At 38.3% G+C, this 18,421-nt stretch overlaps 1 protein-coding gene across 1 annotated transcript; it reads right to left on the bottom strand.

The window, feature by feature from the left end:
- Positions 1–1,750: 1,750 nt before the first annotated feature.
- slitrk6 (SLIT and NTRK-like family, member 6) lies at positions 1,751–17,325 on the bottom strand. Its single transcript, XM_053477254.1, has 2 exons — positions 17,125–17,325; positions 1,751–4,830 (listed from the first exon to the last, which is right to left on the bottom strand). Exon 2 carries the CDS (start codon positions 4,812–4,814, stop codon positions 2,337–2,339), a length of 2,478 nt encoding a protein of 825 aa, XP_053333229.1. The 5' UTR covers positions 4,815–4,830; positions 17,125–17,325; the 3' UTR covers positions 1,751–2,336.
- Between the last annotated feature and the right edge of the window lie 1,096 nt (positions 17,326–18,421).

The following is an 18,421-nucleotide window of genomic DNA, read 5'->3' on the forward strand; positions in this document are numbered from 1 at the left end:
GACAATCCTTAATTATGAAATTATCAAAAGAACCCTGTTTTGTAAAAATGTACCATGTATTCAAATAGCTAAAGCACCATGTAGGTTCTGGTTATTAAGAATAAAACAATACACAATTAATGGATTATTAGGTAATTAAGTTTTCTTAGCATCCAAAATGTGGTCTACTTGGAATCCTTTCTGCTGTGTTGTAGGGTTCTACATGGAACAATGACATCGCCATAAACAGGTTAGATTACTGTAACATACTGTAACCTTAGGTTATAGGTTTTGTGAAATGTTTGTTTGTAGTAATACACGAACGTACCAATAATGTTAATATAATTCCTATAGCTCTGGATGTGTTCTCAATTTCCGTAAAAAGAAACTTGTTTAAAAATTCTTAAAAACACTCAAAATACCTTTTTCTTAAAAAAAAAAGTGTTTAACATAACATAACGTAATAGCCAACTGAAGTATAATAAATTTAAAACAGGTTTGAAAACCATTTTGAATAAGGAAGTACAATACAAACAGAAATCCTATTAGCGTTATCTTGTGTATATGTATGCCATAGGTTTTATGAAGATATAACCTCTCTGCATGGAGACTTCTAGCAACATGGTGTTAATATATCACAGTTTGGACTTTAGTGTAAAATTACAGTTTCCTGGTGTTCATGATTTTATGAAATACAATTCTTAAAAGAAACCTTCCAAAACTTCTAATTAACATTACTATGCCTTTATCTAGTATATCCATGTTGAATTGCCATGCATTGAGATTATTAAGGACATACTAAGGTTTATTTCACTGATTTTAAATCAGAACTTAATAATGCACAGTACTATCCAAAAGTCTTGAGCCACCCCTGATTTCTTCATATTAAATTAAATTTATTTATAGAAATGGGAATATATGTGACTGCTGCTGGCTGCAAAGTGTCTAAAAATACGATTTATAAATTGTTGTTTAAGTAACACTGGCCTCAGCAGCAACCCCATTTCCCCTCTTGTTGGTTCCAACAACAGCATTCAGCATCACCAGTACTGTATACTAATCACCTGCCTGGTCATCTGTCTTCATCTGCACCTGTTTCTCACTGGTTCATGCTTTAAGTTAGATTTTGTTTTTATGTTTAAATGATTCATAGGTCACTGTGTGGCTTAACAAATAAAAAAACATTCCTCTGAACCTTCTCAGCTACAGCGACTGGACTGAAAATGAGAGCAAAATAATTGCCAAAAATCAGAGCCAAAAAAGTCATTCAGTAGGCCTGGAGAAGTATTCCCCAAGACTACACTTTTTATATTAAATAAGTTGTACTTTATTTCCACGAAAAAAGAAACAACAGAACTGTTGGCATTGATAGCTCAGAGGTAGGTGTCATGCCTGCCATTGGGAATGCCTGGTTCAATTCCTAGACAATTTTTAGACCCCTAGCCATTCCCTTTTCTAAAAAAAAAAATATATATATTTTTACACTATTGAAAAATGCCTTGTTTGTAAAGTGGGAGTATTTTTATTGCACATGTCCACGCACTTAAGCCTGGATAAAAGGATTGCATTAGGAAGGGCATCTGGTGTAAAAACCTGCACCAAATCAAATATGTAGAACAGATGATATCTTTTCCTATGAAGTTAAATGCAAACCTTCCTAAACACACATAAAAAACATGGTAATATTATAGAAAGCTTTTATATTGGTTCTTAGCTAATAATTTCAAGCTTTCTATAAACTAGCTTTTTCTAACATTTATATATATTTAAATTGTTTTGTAATTAAATTGTATTTGATGTACCATTAATACATTTTGTTACCCTTCTTACTTGCCAAGATACCATGTGAGTCATGTTGGGACATGGGGTGAAGCTAAAAGCAACTGCAAACACTGATTGGTCAAAATCTAATCCATGATCATGCTGATTATTATATCAAGGTGAACTACTGTCTTTACTCTGTCTTTAAAGTAATAGTAGGATTTACATTTAATCTTTAAGGACTCCCTCAAAAGGAAGTAAGGAAAAATGCTGAAAAAGGGCTTTAAATTTTTAAGAGTATACGAGGTGACAATTTGCCAATTTTGACCTATTTTACCAGACTGCAAGGGGCTGCGTTTAACAAATGGCACATGTTATTTATGGCAAATTGTCAAGACTTAATAGACTAGCCAATGACCTCATTTGACATTTATGAAAAGTAGGTCAAGGTTTCTTTTCAGTAACGTCCACTCCTCTGTGTCCTGCTAAATGACCATGTTCATGAAGACTTTATGTCTGCTTCAAACTCATCAAGGCACTTTGGGTATTATCTCTCGAAGCAGGTATGATAGTAAAGTGTTACAGTGTGCTGCATCTCAGTTAAAAGTTGTCTGGTGCTCAAGTACCTCTAAGTAATCAGGTTCGGCATGTAGATTAGCTTTCAGTTCAAAGTACTCGTTTTTAGTCTGCTCCACCATAACCTTCCTCGGCCTGGAGTAGACAAGTGTCTCCATCAGTTTGAGCTCTTGATGATGACTGGGCACTTGCACGTCCTGTAACTGTGAGATGTTTTTCCTGAGATATTCTGTGATGCTAAGCTGTTGGAGTTCACGCTCCCGCTCCAGGATGTTTTTGTACAAAGATCCCTTGTCACCCAAAGAAACAAAATCAGCAGGATATTCGTGGGACACTGCCTTGTACTTCATTGACCCTGTAAGAGGGGAGCCATTCTCTTTATCCTTGATGCTGTGGCAAAACCGTTTTGGTTTCTCTGCGTCGTAATCCTCTGTGTCATAGTCTTTGTGCTGTGAACAATAGCTGGGGTTCCTGCAAACCTGAATGATTGGACTTCGGGAAGCTTCATCATACATGTTTGTGTCATGCCTCTCTGCCAAGTGGTGAGTTGTTTTCTGGCCATACATGCTGTAATGCAGGTGTATCGGGCTGTTCTCACGAGGCTGTTCTTCGTTTTGCTTTTTCTTTGAATCCCTGCGCCGGCGATGCAAGACAAATACAATGATCCCAGCAGAGCAGAAGATGATGGTAAGGAAAAGAATAAGAAGGCAGAGAATGAGGACAGAAAGAGGAACTGCATTCGTTAAGGATCGGAAAAAGCTGTGTATGCCTCCATCTGGTGCTTCTGTTGTTACATCCCCTAATTCACTTGAAGGCAGAGAGTTATGGGTGACTAAACCAGGGCAGAGAACATCATGCTTTAGGTTCCTGACCTCAAAATTAAGCACCTTTTTGGGACTCTGGCACAAGATGGAACCTACCGCTGTTTCCTTTCTCAGCTTCTCCAACCATTGCTTCATGCTGACTAGATCACAAGTACAATCCCAAGGATTGTCCTCAAGATAAATCTGTTCCAGAAATTCAAGCTGCTCCAACACATTACTGACCTGCAGGTGCACGAACAGATTGTTCCTTAAATTCAACTTGGCCAGGGGGACATTCCTAAATATTTGTGCTGGTAGAGCACTGAGCTGGTTGTTGTTCAAGAACAGGAGCTTTAGGTTTGTCAAAGGGTTAAATGAGCCTGCCTCAATCTCCCTGATTGCATTGTATTCTAAGTACAAATACTCCAGATTATGGAGGCCTACAAACATAGTTGCAGTTATCTTCTCTATTCTATTACCATTCAGGTACAGCTTTTTAAGACTGCTCAAACTGAGGAAAGTTTCATTGTCCAAATAGTTTATTTGGTTGTTCGCCAAATTCAGCAATTCCAAACTGTCATATGTGACGAAATCATATTTTAGCAGTCTCTCTATCATGTTCCCAGTTAGAACAAGCTTACTTGGGCTTTGCTGAAAAATTCCAAGATCCGATATTCTTTGGATGCCCCGATCCTCACAGTGCATGAGGAACCCAGTGTTAGGATGGTTATGACAAAAACACTGTGGTGCACAGGATGTCTTTGGGACATGAGACGGTGTGGGAATCTTTACATCATTTTTTGAGTCTGGTATTTGGAGCACCTTTGTAGAAGGGGTAACAACCATGTCCAGAGACTTGGAAGGTTCTTCAAAGTTTATATCTGCATGGGATGGGCACAATACATCACGCTTTACTTTGGCCAGAGGAATACCCCTGAGATGCTCGGGACTGCTGCAAACCACTTCTCCAATGGCCGACTGTGCTCGCATGTTCTCGATCCAGACCTTCAAATGAAGGTTCTGGCAGTCACAAACCCATTTGTTGTCTTCTAGCAGAAGCTCAATAATGCGGCCGATGTGTTCCAGAAAGCCCACATAGGGCAGAGTCTGCAGGTTGTTTCCACGAAGATCCAGATGAGTCAGCGGCACAAATCGGAAGATGTTGTTGGGAAGGAAGTCGATGGAGTTGTCGTTGAGGATCAGGACTTTGAGATGGACAAGTTTGCTGAAAGCTCCAGGCTCCACAACTCGGATAAAGTTTGTGTCAGCCTGGAGGTACTCCAAATTTATCAATCCGTGAAAAGTATCTTCCTTCAACATCACCAGGAAATTACTGTTAATGTGCAACTTCTTCAAGGAGCCCAGTGCACTGAAAACTCCAGGTACTAGCTCTTGTATGCTGTTACCACCCAGATGCAGGGTGACTGCATTTCTGAAAGCCTCCATGTCCTCTGGGAGCAGCTCCACAATATCATTTTTGTATAGATTTAGGTGGAAAGGTCTATCTGAAGGTACCTGGACTTGAGAAATCTTGTTTATGCGTCTCTCCTCACAGTTTATATGCAACACTCCGTCTTTCTCCTCACAGATGCACAGTGTTTCACAAGCTCCTCCAAAAGAAACCTTGGGGCTCTCGTCCTCATGAAAACTAGCACAAGCTATAAAGGAACAAAGAAACAGAATCCTGGGCAGCATTTTCTCTCTTGGGTGTCTGCAAAGACAAGAAAAGGGAGAAAATGAGGAGTTAACTACCATAACATGGAGGAAAAAAAACGAAAAATGACATTTGGTTGTGAAAATGCTGCAAAGCATTAATTAGACCATAATTACTAAAACCTGTTATATGCATGGTTGCTTTGAATGACAACAGCCTGGGTCATCAGTTGTCACCTGCTTCTAATGGCATATCTCTGGACCTCACATAATTCCCAATGTGTAACTAAAAAAAAAAAAAAAAAAAAAAAATCTTTCAAAAGTTCATAGGTGTCTAAAAACATTTGCAAGGAGCTCTGTTAATCTTTTAAGAAGGCTTTTTTTATGTTGAAGATCACATAATTAAATGCTATGCTCAGAAGAAATCCAGTCCATCTCACTGGAATAAAGCAAAGTACAAACTCTTCTGTACTTCAGAAGAAAAAAAAAAGTTAAATTCAAAGTTCCACTCTTGCCTCAGAATGTTACAAAGTGCTGACTTTCCAGACACCCTCTATACATTTTAAATAGATATTTAAATCCCCTTACAGAAACCCTACCTTTAATCTGCCATTGGAGCATCTGATAAACAGGTTCCTGTAAATAGCTTTTTCCTTGGAAATGCGAACGTGTCAGTACTTGCACATTACTCTATAAACCTGTATTTTTTTTTTTTTTACAGTGGTGTCAGTGCTGTTTCCTTAATTAGTTCACCTCTAACCTTGAACTAAAACTTTAGTCACTGCTAATATCTATATAATGTAAGATAGTCTTACGTTTCTACAACTTTCCATAAGAAATGTAACTATGATATAGGTACCCATGTCACCCGATGGTACGTGTAACATGGTATATATGTAGCACCATGGTATGTTTAACAGTACCATGGTACTTATTTTCCAATATACTACATGTCATAACATACACTAATACATACTTTGGTACGACAGTACATGTACTGTAATATGATATTATGGAACACATACCAAACTGTCAGACATATGTTATACATATTTATGTACCACAGTGGCTACCAGTGTTCATCAGGTATAGTACTGGCTGCACAACAACATATCAACAGTATCTACCAACATACCTAAAATATAGTACGGTACATACACACATACCATATTAGATACCTGGTGAACTTTGGTATCCCCTGTGGAATCTAACAAGTAACATGATATTTAAAAAAGTACTGTGGTACATACCGTATTACTCCCATGATACCCATTGAAGTGCCAGAGTACCTACCCTGATACCATAAGTCATTTAGTGCCTACCATGGTAAAGCCTGAAGTACCATGTAGTTGTAAGGTTTTCTAATATTATGTGAATGTTCCCATGCCTCTATGGCCATCAAATATATGAATATACATACAAGTAGCTTGTTCAATTCAATTCAATTTTATTTGTATAGCGCTTTTAACAATTGTCATTGTTGCAAAGCAGCTTTACACAATCAAAAGAATTATTTAAGCCTGTATGGAATGTAAGTGTGCATGAATCAAGATGAGCAGATTGTCTCTGGTGAGCAAGACGCGGGGGACAGTGGCAAGGAAAAACTCCCTGAGATGGTAAAAGGAAGAAACCTTGAGAGGAACCAGACTCAACAGGGAACCCATCCTCATCTGGGTGAAACAGAAATCAGGAATTGATCTGCATTTATACAGTGTGTTGGATGGCAGGCAGTTGATGTTAATTGATGTAAATATGGAGTCCAGGTAGTTATTGGAGACAATTGCAATCTTGAACTATCGAGCAACCGCAGCCAAGTCAAGTCTTCAGAGAAACAGCTGTCAACACCAGTTGAGGCCAGAACCGTCTTTATGGTAGTGAAACCATCCCCAGACACCAGACGCATCCCAAAAAGACACACGGGGCATCCATGCAACGAGATCTCCAACCAGAAGCGGGGCACCAGGATGGGTCAGAAAGGTTCGTTGGGCAGAGGGAGTCTGGATCACTGGCAGCTCAGGAACGACATGGTGTCCACTGGAACACTTTTGTTTAACCAGAAAATGCTAATGTGTTTTCCTATCCTGCCCAAAGCTTAAATATGCTCTCAATAAACAGAGAAATTCAGACACATCATGCATGCATGTGAGTTTGTCTCACTCCTCCAATTCGGAGCTGGCTGGTAGGCATATTAAGGTGCAACACACACAGCAAGCAATAATTTTTCTTTTAATTTATCTTAAAACTTACATATGCACGCTAACATGATGTTTATACAATCATCATGCCCATGTTCATAGAAACAGTACATTCGTATTATTTTACACAACTCATTAATGCACCTTCAACTTATGTGTATCTCTTATTGTGATTTTTGCTTGTTGCTTATTAATTGTAAAATCTATCTATCTATCTATCTATCTATCTAGTTTAACAATTTTGACACTTTTCCTAAACCATATTACACTATGGTCTATAGTTTATCATAGTAACAAGACTCCAAAAGCTTAAAGTTAGCATTCTTTAACTATTCCACATCAGCTTTGATGTATGCTTGGGGTCATGGTTCTGTTGAAAGCACAAATTTCACCAAGTTTCAACTGTCTAGCTTATATTTTGAGTTTATGCTAAAGAGGTAGTCACCCTTGTTTATTATTCCATCCACTTTGTGCAATTCACCATCAAGCAAATTAAAATGGTTGAGGATTGAATGTCCTCCAAACAAACCTCCGGTCAAATCTTTTCTTCAGAAGGAGGTGCACATGTTCACAAACTTACAGTGTTGTGAGCTTGAAAGTGTGGATTTTGGAGCAGCTGCTACTTTCACGGATATCCTGCTATACTGTACACATGGACACTGCTTCCATCTGTACCTCTGTGGTTCTTGGGTTGTATCTAAACCATCTTCTTTGGGTCCCATTGTACTGAGGGTTGTTCAATCCATTATGTTCTACCAAACAAACCATATTGGCAGAGAGAAGCTACCAGCTACCGCCCTAAATCAGGATCTATAACAGAAAGTTGAAAGGGCTCGACAAATTGAAGCATTTCTTAACTTTTGGCAGCACTGAATTAATAATCTGTGTGGTTGTATGTATTTCTTGACCCTGTGGTCGATATGCAAGTTGTATAATCATTCAAGTCCAGTTCAAAGACACAATTAAAAGCCTAATATTAGCATGACATTCATGCAACTGTGCATATGATAGCTTTTTATCATAACTGTTAAATACTGTAATAAATTAAAATGACAACCCAGGCATTGCTAGAGCAATATAAAGTTTTTTTTTGTTTGTTTTTATTTTCCCTGGACTGTTACACACACCACTAAGAAAGATAAATAGGAAAGAAATGATGAAACCTCAATTTTACCAGCAGGAAAAAACATTAAATAAATATTATGCACATGTGTATATCTATTTAAACGACTCATTTCATTTTCCATGACGTAACGTATCCTGATTGTGATCTAAATTATAATTTTTTTATTAATCCGTGCTCAGCTGGCTGACCTTCAATACTGGTTATGTATTCACAATGCATGCTTTGATAGCTTGTCCTGTGAGGTTGCTTACACTGTCCTAGTGCTCTTCCTGCAGAGAGACAAACATCCACTCATTTTTCATCAGCCTTAACGCAATTTTGAACTTGACGTGAGGACACAGCAGCGGCATCACGTCTGTTTGACAGCAATGCTACAGTCAATCGATTTCCCAGCTGAAATCAAACAGTGGCAGGTCAAAAAAAAAAAAAAAAGAAAAGAAAAAACTCTAGGCTGTGGGCGCTGACGAAACGAAGAGCAAGTAAGAGATGAAACGATCAAACGCTGCTCATTTATTCCCACCCGGGGACACAGGCACGGGTTGGACGAAATGAGATTAAAACAATACACAAGGGGAAAGGCCTCCTGCCCCATTAGGACTTGCTGAAGCTGAGATTTCAACCTCCCACGCATGCCAAATAATGAGGCAGTTAAGAAAAAAAAAAAGCAGACAGTTGTGCTACTTGTAAATCCCAGCATCAATCAATGTGTGTTGAAAAAAAGGAAGGAAAGAAAAAAAAACAGTTTTACGCTAAGCACACGTCATGTTTCTGTAGTGCTGATAAATTACCGTTTAATTAACATGCGGTTTTGTAGGAAATGGCAACGGATCAGGAGGTGCTTAGCACGCAATCATAAATCATACACACCAGACCATGAGAAAAATTTGCCAAACAAAATACCACTCAGTAGGACTCATCATTTTTCTTACCAGTTGTTAATTGTGATTTCAGCAATTCAGCAATATGCAAATGAGCACACAGTAACAGTAACCACTTTTTCTAATCTTATCAGAGGATCCAAAGATCCTGTTTTGTTGGTGTTTGTTTCATGACGTACAACAGAATTTGTCGACCAAGCACACGCTTACTTGGTGACTTTTAAATCTGAATTTATGTATTATAAATTTATGTAACATAAATATGATGAGTCAATGTCCTATTATAAGAAATAAAAATAGTATCTTTAAAAAAAATATATATATATAAAAAAATGGAAAATACTAATATATATCTAAATATATATATATATATCTCGAGCCAACCTCAAGTACCAGTTTAATTTTATACCTTGAAAAAAAAAAGACAGCCATATGTTTGAAGAATTTCGTCTGAGGAAATGCCTCTCGCGTATCTCTATACTTGTGTGCTATGGCTGTATTTCAGCAGATGCTGTAATGGGCTATTATTTTCAGTAGCTTATTAGCGTTTGGTGCTAACCACCGCAACCTGAATGCTGAGAGGGAGAACACAGTGTCTCGTTTAATAACTACAGAAAAAGCAGTTCGTTGCAACTTTAGTGCCAAAAACTATCCAATATTAACACTTTAATTGAGCCTATATGGCCGCTTCTCATGAAATATTTAAGCTGTTAGCGACTAGAAGCTTCGCATGCACCAGGGGTTGCGTTTTGTGTTTACAGCGGGCAAGTTTTGTGTCTGGACATGTCGAAATAACAGCCGCTGTTTGCAACACTGGAAGAGGGAGTTAGACATTTGTTACCCTAAAGCGAGTAATTACACACTCTTAGTGCACTGAGCTAGCTAAACAGATTAAACATGTGCTGTTCACCTTTTCATTAGTTATCACACTGACGGGTCTCACTTGGCTAATCCACTAGTTTGAGTATACTGGGATATATAAAAAAGTTTAATAAAACCAAACATGTTAACAATGTTGTTTTTGGTTTGTTTGTTTGTCTGCTGGTTGTTCTCTCTCTCTCTCTCTCTCTCTCTCTCTTTCTCTCTCTTTCTTTTTTCATTTTACTAGCTAATGCTAGCCAGCTACTTACCTCAACTTACTCCAAAACATGTTGATAAGTTAACATTATCATTTAAGTATGGAAATATTAAACACAGTCAATCCAGTATTTTGTGACAAACACTATATCAAGCTAAAAAACAGGACATTCATGCTCACAGTTACGTCATATGAGATATCTTGTTAGTGGCTAATTACACCTTAGCTATGCCACAATAACACTACAACTATCAATCTCATATGCTAGCTGCTTACAAGATTAGCATGAAATTTTGTCACATAATGGATTTCAGAACATCCCCGCTAGATATATGCTAAGCTAAATAATTTCCTGAGGTGCTGACACTCAAGGTATTGTGTACATTGTACAGCTTGACCATTACAGTATTTAGCCTTATGTTGGCTAGCTTGCTATTGAATTAAAATTTCTCTCACATACACACAGACCCGACTCAGATAGCACAAGTACATCGCGGAGACGTCGGCTAAAGAGCGTATCATCTGGTAAACATTGCATTTTTTTTATAGTCGTATTTTGATCGTCTGTAGATCGCCTGTTTGAGCTGTTAAATTATACATCACCTTTACATCTATACGACGTCTATACGAGAAGTATTTAAACTCCAAAACAAGAAGAAGAAGAACAGATTGTTGAGAAGACAAACGTTTGGCAGGCGTGTGGAAAAGGTAAGCAGGAATTAATTCCCATCTTTCTAAATAGAAATGAAATACCGAACATAAAAGTCACCTGCTGTTTAGCGATGTTTAGTCACGTTATTTTGGTTTAAGCTATTTCTTGTATTTTTAATCACGGTTATATGCGCGTGCTTAATCTGCAATTCGGTTCTGGTTTCGGTCTGTTCTCATGAGTTGTGAAGCGAGAGGAACAAAGTATAAATATTGTTCATTTGATAAATTTAGTATCATGAATTTTAATTAAATCTATTTCTATATTTTTTTACAGCAGTTTGTGGGTGAAAGTGTCCTGTCTGCATCTGACTTCAAGTGGTTCCTAACCAACCGTATCTAACAGTCATATTTAAAAGTCATAACGTACAGTTATGAAGTACAAAACGTTTCTGTTGGTGTTTAATTGTTTTTCTATGATTTATACTTATTTGTGGTGTTTTATGTTTTGTACATCTTTTCAAATTGAGACCTCATTTGTAAGTTGCTGCTGGTGTAAAACAGACGGCGTCGCATAGACGTCTCCGCGACGTGTGTGTGCTATCTGGGGAATATCTAGTGTGTGCTAAGTAATTATTACTTGTATGGGCTCACGTTACATCACACTCTGCTTAGTGATGCTAAGCAGTTGTGTTTTTGATTGGCTAGTGGGCAAAGTGTCGGACTCATATGCTAATCTATTGAACTCACGTGCTAATACCTGCTTAGTAAGGTTATTATGTATTAGGTTTTTAACTGCATTTAACAATTTTTTTTTGTTTGTTTTGCACTTTTCCATACAAAACCCTACGTAGCTTGATTCCGAAGGGAATTTTTAGCTGCACACTTGGATGCTAATCAGATTAGCTGTAATTATTGCAGAGGCGTTAGTTATTAGATCAACGGGATAGAATTGAATGTGAAATGAAAAATGAACATCTGGAAGCACCAGCTGCTGCTTTATCTCTAAATAATGTGAGAGCAGGTTCTCCTTCCCACACACACACACACACACACATACACACATACTCACGCACGCACACACAGCATGTAAGTGTCCTAGGCATCTCGGTGATTAATTTGTACTTAGTGGAAATAAAAGTGTTTTTCAACTGCTAGCTCCGCCCCTCATCCTGGCATAAAATATTATATTATATACAGTAAACGTGCCAGAAAAGAATAAGACCAAGATCTACTACACTACACTGTGCCAAAAGAAACAATCAGCCCACCATGAGTAACACCGTTTTATTCCACTAAAGCAGTAAAGCACCCTGTCTCAACAGAAATGTCCTTGGATAACAACTGCACTCCACTGTTTTATTATCGTCACTGGTACACTGATTATTATTGTTTTAATGTCTTCTTCATTGTCTTTAAAGTTTGTGAATAATGTGTCAGCAGCCATTGGACATTCATTGCTTCTTTTAGAAACTCGCCATTGCTGAAGGGACGTTTTGTGCTTGGCCAGAAAACGAAGAACACAGAATGATGCCGTGCTAGCAGCTTTAACTCTCTCGGTGGATTTTGAGAAAAAGTGACTGCAGGTTTTTAAAACCAATTTGAAAATTTGAAAAAATCTTTTAAATATTCTGCACTTGGGTGGAAATAATTCCAAAGCTTAAGTTAAGCTTACAGTCTTTTCTGTATGTAAATTCTGTCTAAAAGTGTTAAAGCAGTTAAAACATGCACAGTACACATATGAAGTTAGAGACAGAGCTTGCCATATAGAAATCGAACTAGTAATTCACATTTAACACCAATAGAAAAATACTCCATATGGAGGGGGAGCAAATCTATATAGTTCTATAGTTCTTGAAAATATAGTTCTCTTGTGCGGCAATTTATGTCTCGTTACATCCAAAATCCAAAATTTGAAGTAGTAAAATGTTGCCATTCCTTTATAATCCCACAGGTAATGCTCTTTATTTGCAATAAATTTGTTTATAATTGTAAACATAGTCTGAAATTAAATTGGGATATTAATAAAATGACAATATTTGAGTCTCAATACAAATCGAATCGGCACCTACGTATAGTGGCAATGTCATATTGTGGCTGCTCCCCGGTGATTCCCATCCATTCTCATAGTAACACTTAAGACAGAATAGCTACAGCTGTGGGACGGTAACATTGTCATTCCAATTTACTCTGCCCTACATCCTGGCCCTAATCAATCACACTTGTACATAATAAGCTACCAAAGTTGATTCTTTAGGGTAAAAGTATAGCACATGTCTCCATCAAAGGAACCCTTTTAGGAACTTAAGAACTTTCCCCCAAAAAACACATATCCGCTTATTTCTATAGAATGATACCATCTGACATTTCTAGTAAAGAAACCTTTTAAGAACGTTTTCTTTAGGGTTCCACTGACATTTTCATCCTTGGCCTAAACCTTTTCAGTTTTTTTTTTTATCTCCAGAGATAATTCTTATCATCAAACCAGTAACAGTTAGGGGTGGAGCTTACCACACAGAAGGCCGCTGATTGGGCACAGATGCTCCTGATTTATTTATCTGGTTAAATAATCAGCACTTTTTTTTCAACCTGTTTGATCCCAATACACCAACAAGGCTCATGTTTTGTGAAAAACAACCAACAACATAGTTCTGTTATTCTGACACTCTATAAAAACAACAAACCACTATAAATAGAATAAAAAGAAATGCCTTGGTTAATTTCGTCCACTTTCAGGCATCCAGTATTGTGTCGAAACAATGGACGAGAACGGAAATCATGCCCATCTTTATGCTACACAGACAGATTAGGTTCTTGCACCTTCAACTCTGCTGAAAGGTTCAAGCTTGCAGACGTGTGTACTGTATTTAACCCTATTATGTGCACATACTGTGTTTATAGACATTATGCGTACTACATGCCTAAGATCGAGCAATGAAATAATTATTACTATTCTAGAGTGCTGTTCTCCGTTCTTACCAGATAGAAAGTGTTTTTTACTTTTCTATAAACAGCAGCTCTGACCGTTGTGCAGCTGGAAACCTCCGGTTTCTATTAATGTCCTTTATCATCGTTTCTATAGTAACAACTCATTCACAGGGATGTGTGCAGTGGACGTTCTACATAAACAGATTTAAAAAGTGTGTAATTGTTGATATGGTGACGTTTACTGTAAGGAGACATTTATTTATACAGTCTGTATTGCTTACATATTCCACATGTACTATAATATTAACTTCTCGATTGACGGGGAGAGCGAGGTACAAAACGAAAGCATTCGGAGAGTGTGTGTTACACATTGAGAGTGTGTATTCAATGTGAGGAATGTATGATGCTATCAGAGAGTGTGTATTACATGCAAATAATTTGTAATGAACGTAAAGAATGTTTGTTGCAGGTAGAAGGTGTGTATTTCATTTGGGGAATGTTTACTGCATGTAGAGAGTGTGTATTTTATGTGAAAATTGTGCAATATATGTTGAATAATAAAAATGTTCTATTACACATAAAAATTGTTTATTGAATGTGCAGAGTGGCCTGCATGTAGACAGTGTGTATTCCATGTGAAGCACGTGTGTGAGCGAAGGATGTTTATTCCATGTAAACAGTGTGTTGTGTATGGATAGTGTGTATTGCATGTGACGAGTGTGTGTTTAGTGAAGAGAGTGTGTATAGCATATGATGACTGTGTGTTACTGTATGTGTGGCAAGTAAGTAATATTAATATGTGTGTGTGTGTGTGTGTGTGTGTTGCATGCGACCGTGGCGTATTACATGTAAACAGTGTGTGCTTTGTCTGAAGAATGTGTATTGCATGTGACGAGTGTGTGCTGTGTGTGGAGAGTGTGTATTCCATGCAGAAAGTGTATATTTAGTGTAAAAAGTGTGGTTGCATGTGGAGAGAGGGTAAATTGCATGAACATAGGGTGTGTTGCATATGAAGAGTGTGTGTTGTGTGGGAAGGGTGTGTATTTTATGTCAACATTAAATGTTGCACGTGATGAGTTTTTATTGAATTTGTGTGTTGCATGTGGAAGTAGTGAATACTGCATGTATAGAGTATGTATAGCATGTTAAGAGTGTGTATGTTGCAAGCAAAGGGTAGCATGTTAAGAGTGTGTGCTGCATGTGGGTGTATTGGATGTACAGAATGTGGGTTGCATGTAGGGTCAACGTGGCGAGCTTATGTTGTGTAGGAAGGGTCTGTATTTCATTTAAAGTCTGCGTTGCATGTGACGAGTCTATGTTGCATATAGAGAGAGTGTATATTGCTTTTATAGGAGTGTGTGCTGCACATGTAGACTGTGTTGCATATAGAAATCCAGATTGTTGTGTGTGTACATGTTTCAGCTCACTCGTTCGCTAGTCCTTTAACTGTTCCATTCGGAGCCCTAGCAGAAAATCGTTCCCTTAAGAAACTGCATACAATGAACCAACTAACGCATCATTAAGTTGGGTTTCCACCGTGTTTCCCAGTGTCTTCTAATGTTCCCTCCTTTTTATTGTTTCCTAGTTTCTTTTTTTTTCAAACTTGTGTTCCTCTGTTTTCAACGTTCCCTTGTTTCCAGTTTTTCCTAGCTCCTAACATCCCTTTATTTTTGCTCTTGAGAGTGTACCCTGTTACCTACTTCCATGACTTGCCTACTTCATTTATACATCCACCGGTTGCTAGTGTTCCCTACTTTCCAGTTTTCCCTTGTTTCCTGCAGGGAAGGGTGTGTATTTCATTAAACTGTACATGAAGAGTGTTTACTGTATGTTAAGAGGATGTGTGCAATGTGGAGTGTGTAAGTTGCAAGTGAAGGGTGTGTATTCCATGTAGACAGTATGTGTTGTGTGGAGAGTGTATCTCTAATGTAAATAGGTTGTGTTGCAGGTAGAGTATTTGCAATGAGTGTGTGTTGCCTGTGGAAAGAAGGTGTTCAGGGTGTGTTCCTTCAGTTTTCGATGCTTTTAAGTTTGTCCACTGTTCATCACTTCTTAGACTTGCCTATTTCTTTCTACATCCACATTGCTTGTTTTCCCTACTTTCCAGTGTTCCATCATTCTCTTGTTTCCTGTGTTCCTTAGTTTTCATTTACTTGTTTTCTGCGTTCTTTAGGTTACATTGTTCCCTTATTTTATGCGTTCCTTACTTTTCATCGTTCCCTTGTTTTCTGCGTTCTCTACTTTTCATCATTCTCATTTTCTGAGTTCTTCACTTTTCATCGTTCCCTTGTTCCCTGCGTTCCTTACTTCACAAGGTTCCCTCATTGTTTTTCTCAACATAACACTATTTTTTTACACATCGTTCCCTAGTTTCTAGTGTTCCCTCCGCCGAACAGTCTTGAAAACCCAGTGTCTTTTTGCTTATAGCTGTCTCCAGTGTTGTAATGTTCCCCTTTGCCAAAACAATGTGCATTTACTCTTCCATATCCACTTGTTCCCTTTTCCCGCACATCCCTCAGTGTTTTTTTCCGAGTGTTCCTTAGTTTTTAGCGTTCCCTAGCTTCCAGTGTCCCTTCATTTTCGATGTTCCTGAGTGCCCAATGTTCACTCCTTCCTAGTCTTGTTTTTTTTTCTTACATCCACCAGTTGATAGTGTTCCCTACTTTCCTGTGTTCCATACAGTAGTTCCTCCTTCTCTTATTTTCTGCGTTAATTCATTGTTCCATTGTTGTTTTTGTCACTCCAATAAATAAAAAATGATGTATATTATATCTTAGTTTTCAATCTTCCCTAGTTTCGAATGTTCTTTGTGTGAATCAGTCCTGACTGTTTCAGCGTTCCCTTACCCAACGCAGTGTGCATTTATTCCCAGTGCCCCTAATTCTCACACATCTCTCAGTCTCTCATTACTTTTTGTGTTTTACTTATATAATTTCTATCTTTCTTAGGGTGCAATAGAGTTGAATGCTTCTTTTTTTGTTCTTTGACGTTTTGTACCTATCTATCTATCTATCTATCTATATATATATATATATATATATATATGCAGCGCGCGCGCTCCTGAACTGGCACAACGAGCACTTTATTGCTTAAAAACGGCGCGTGCTCCGAGGTGCACGCGCTGGTTTTATTACCTAGCCCGCCAGTTAATGACACGATAAATAAGGCAAGTCTCGTGAATGTCAGCGCGTGCATGCAAATCTCTTCGAATTTGTATTTTTTTTTTTATTTATGCAAACGCTTTTAGGTGTTATGGGTTTGTCTCTGGAGAAAGTGTGTGTGTGCGCGCGCGCGCTCGCGTGTGTGTGTAAAAAGACGCAGTCTGTCTTCTGGCTCGTCCTCCAAACTTCACATGCAAGCCGCAGAACTATATAAATATTCATTAATATTTATCGCAATACCTCTATCAATTGGGAGGATATGACACGCACGCACGCGCTCATATACATTATTATTATTATTATCATTATAATTGATAATAAAAATAAATCGCACTCACCGCACTCGCAGGTAAAATCCACCGGTCACTTCATCCGCCTGTAATCAGATCAGTTTAAAAAGAAAAAAACTCCGGAACGGGTCACAGAGAAACCCCGAGCACCGGAAACGTCCCATTGATGAACACACTGAAAGGCGCGCGCGTCCGAATCAATCCCCTAGATCCCCGGTTAGAACGAAGCTCGCGCTTCAGCGTTCGACTCTTCTAGCTCATCTGCTGCTGTCGTTTCTGCTCAGTTTGTGTGTGTGTGTGTGTGTAAGTGTGTGCGTGTGTGTGAATGTGAGTGAGGGTGCACACAGAACTGCACCTGAGCTCCTCCTGCTGTTAGTGCGGCAGATATGCACCATATCTAACACACACACACACACACACACAGAGCTTCCTTTACTCGTTTAGTTTTATCTGCATGGATCTAAAAATATTTCTGGTGTTTAATCTGTATTAAGTCTGTAAGGTGTTATTTTGTATTGAAAGTTATACATTCTTAAACAGCAATAGAGTGGTACTATATATATATATATATTTTGGAGACAGGGATTTTTTTCCTGATTGTCTCCCTAATTTAGTCGTAGACAACAACTCCCACATCAAGGCCAGCAACCACGTGCATCCTCCGAGCCACGTGACGCCACCAACCGCATCTTTTCAAACTGCTTGATCATACACTGTTGGGAGCGGCGGAACACACTCGCCCGTGACTGATGTGAAAAGTGCCTCCCATCCCTCCCCCCTGAAAGTGCTCAGTCAATCAGCTCTCCTTAGACCCCCGGCTAAGAGAGGCTACAGCATTGCCCAGGATTCAAACTCTCGATCTCCGGATGATATGGCGAGCTGTTTACCACCGCGGCACTCAGGAGGGCCCGCAGTGGTTTAATCAGTTCCAGAAGTGAGTTCTTAAGGCAAAAATAAAACTCATTTTCCCATAGGAAAAAATGTAAACGCAGATTATCTGTTCCAAATTACCAACACTATAGTCATAAAATTTTGCATGTAACAAAAACGTAAATAAAGTAAAATATAATATAAATAGACATTAAACGTCACTTAACCTTGATTTATGATTTCTTATAACCAGCTGCTTTAAAAACCAAACTCAATTCATGAGCTCACTTCGCTTGGCTTTCCACTGACGCAAACCAGTTTTGAACAGTTCCCATACATATGTGAGACTTAGCTGGTGTCCAGTTCAGCTTGGTTCGTTCGCTCGTATGCAGAAAATGCTTTGTATGCCAAAGTTGCTTTGTATGCCGAGGCAAATTTCTTGATAAATTTCAGTTATTTACATGAAAATTTGTAA

The sequence above is a fragment of the Clarias gariepinus genome, chromosome 18, assembly GCF_024256425.1.
Source record: "Clarias gariepinus isolate MV-2021 ecotype Netherlands chromosome 18, CGAR_prim_01v2, whole genome shotgun sequence".
NCBI classification, from domain to species: Eukaryota; Metazoa; Chordata; class Actinopteri; order Siluriformes; family Clariidae; genus Clarias; species Clarias gariepinus.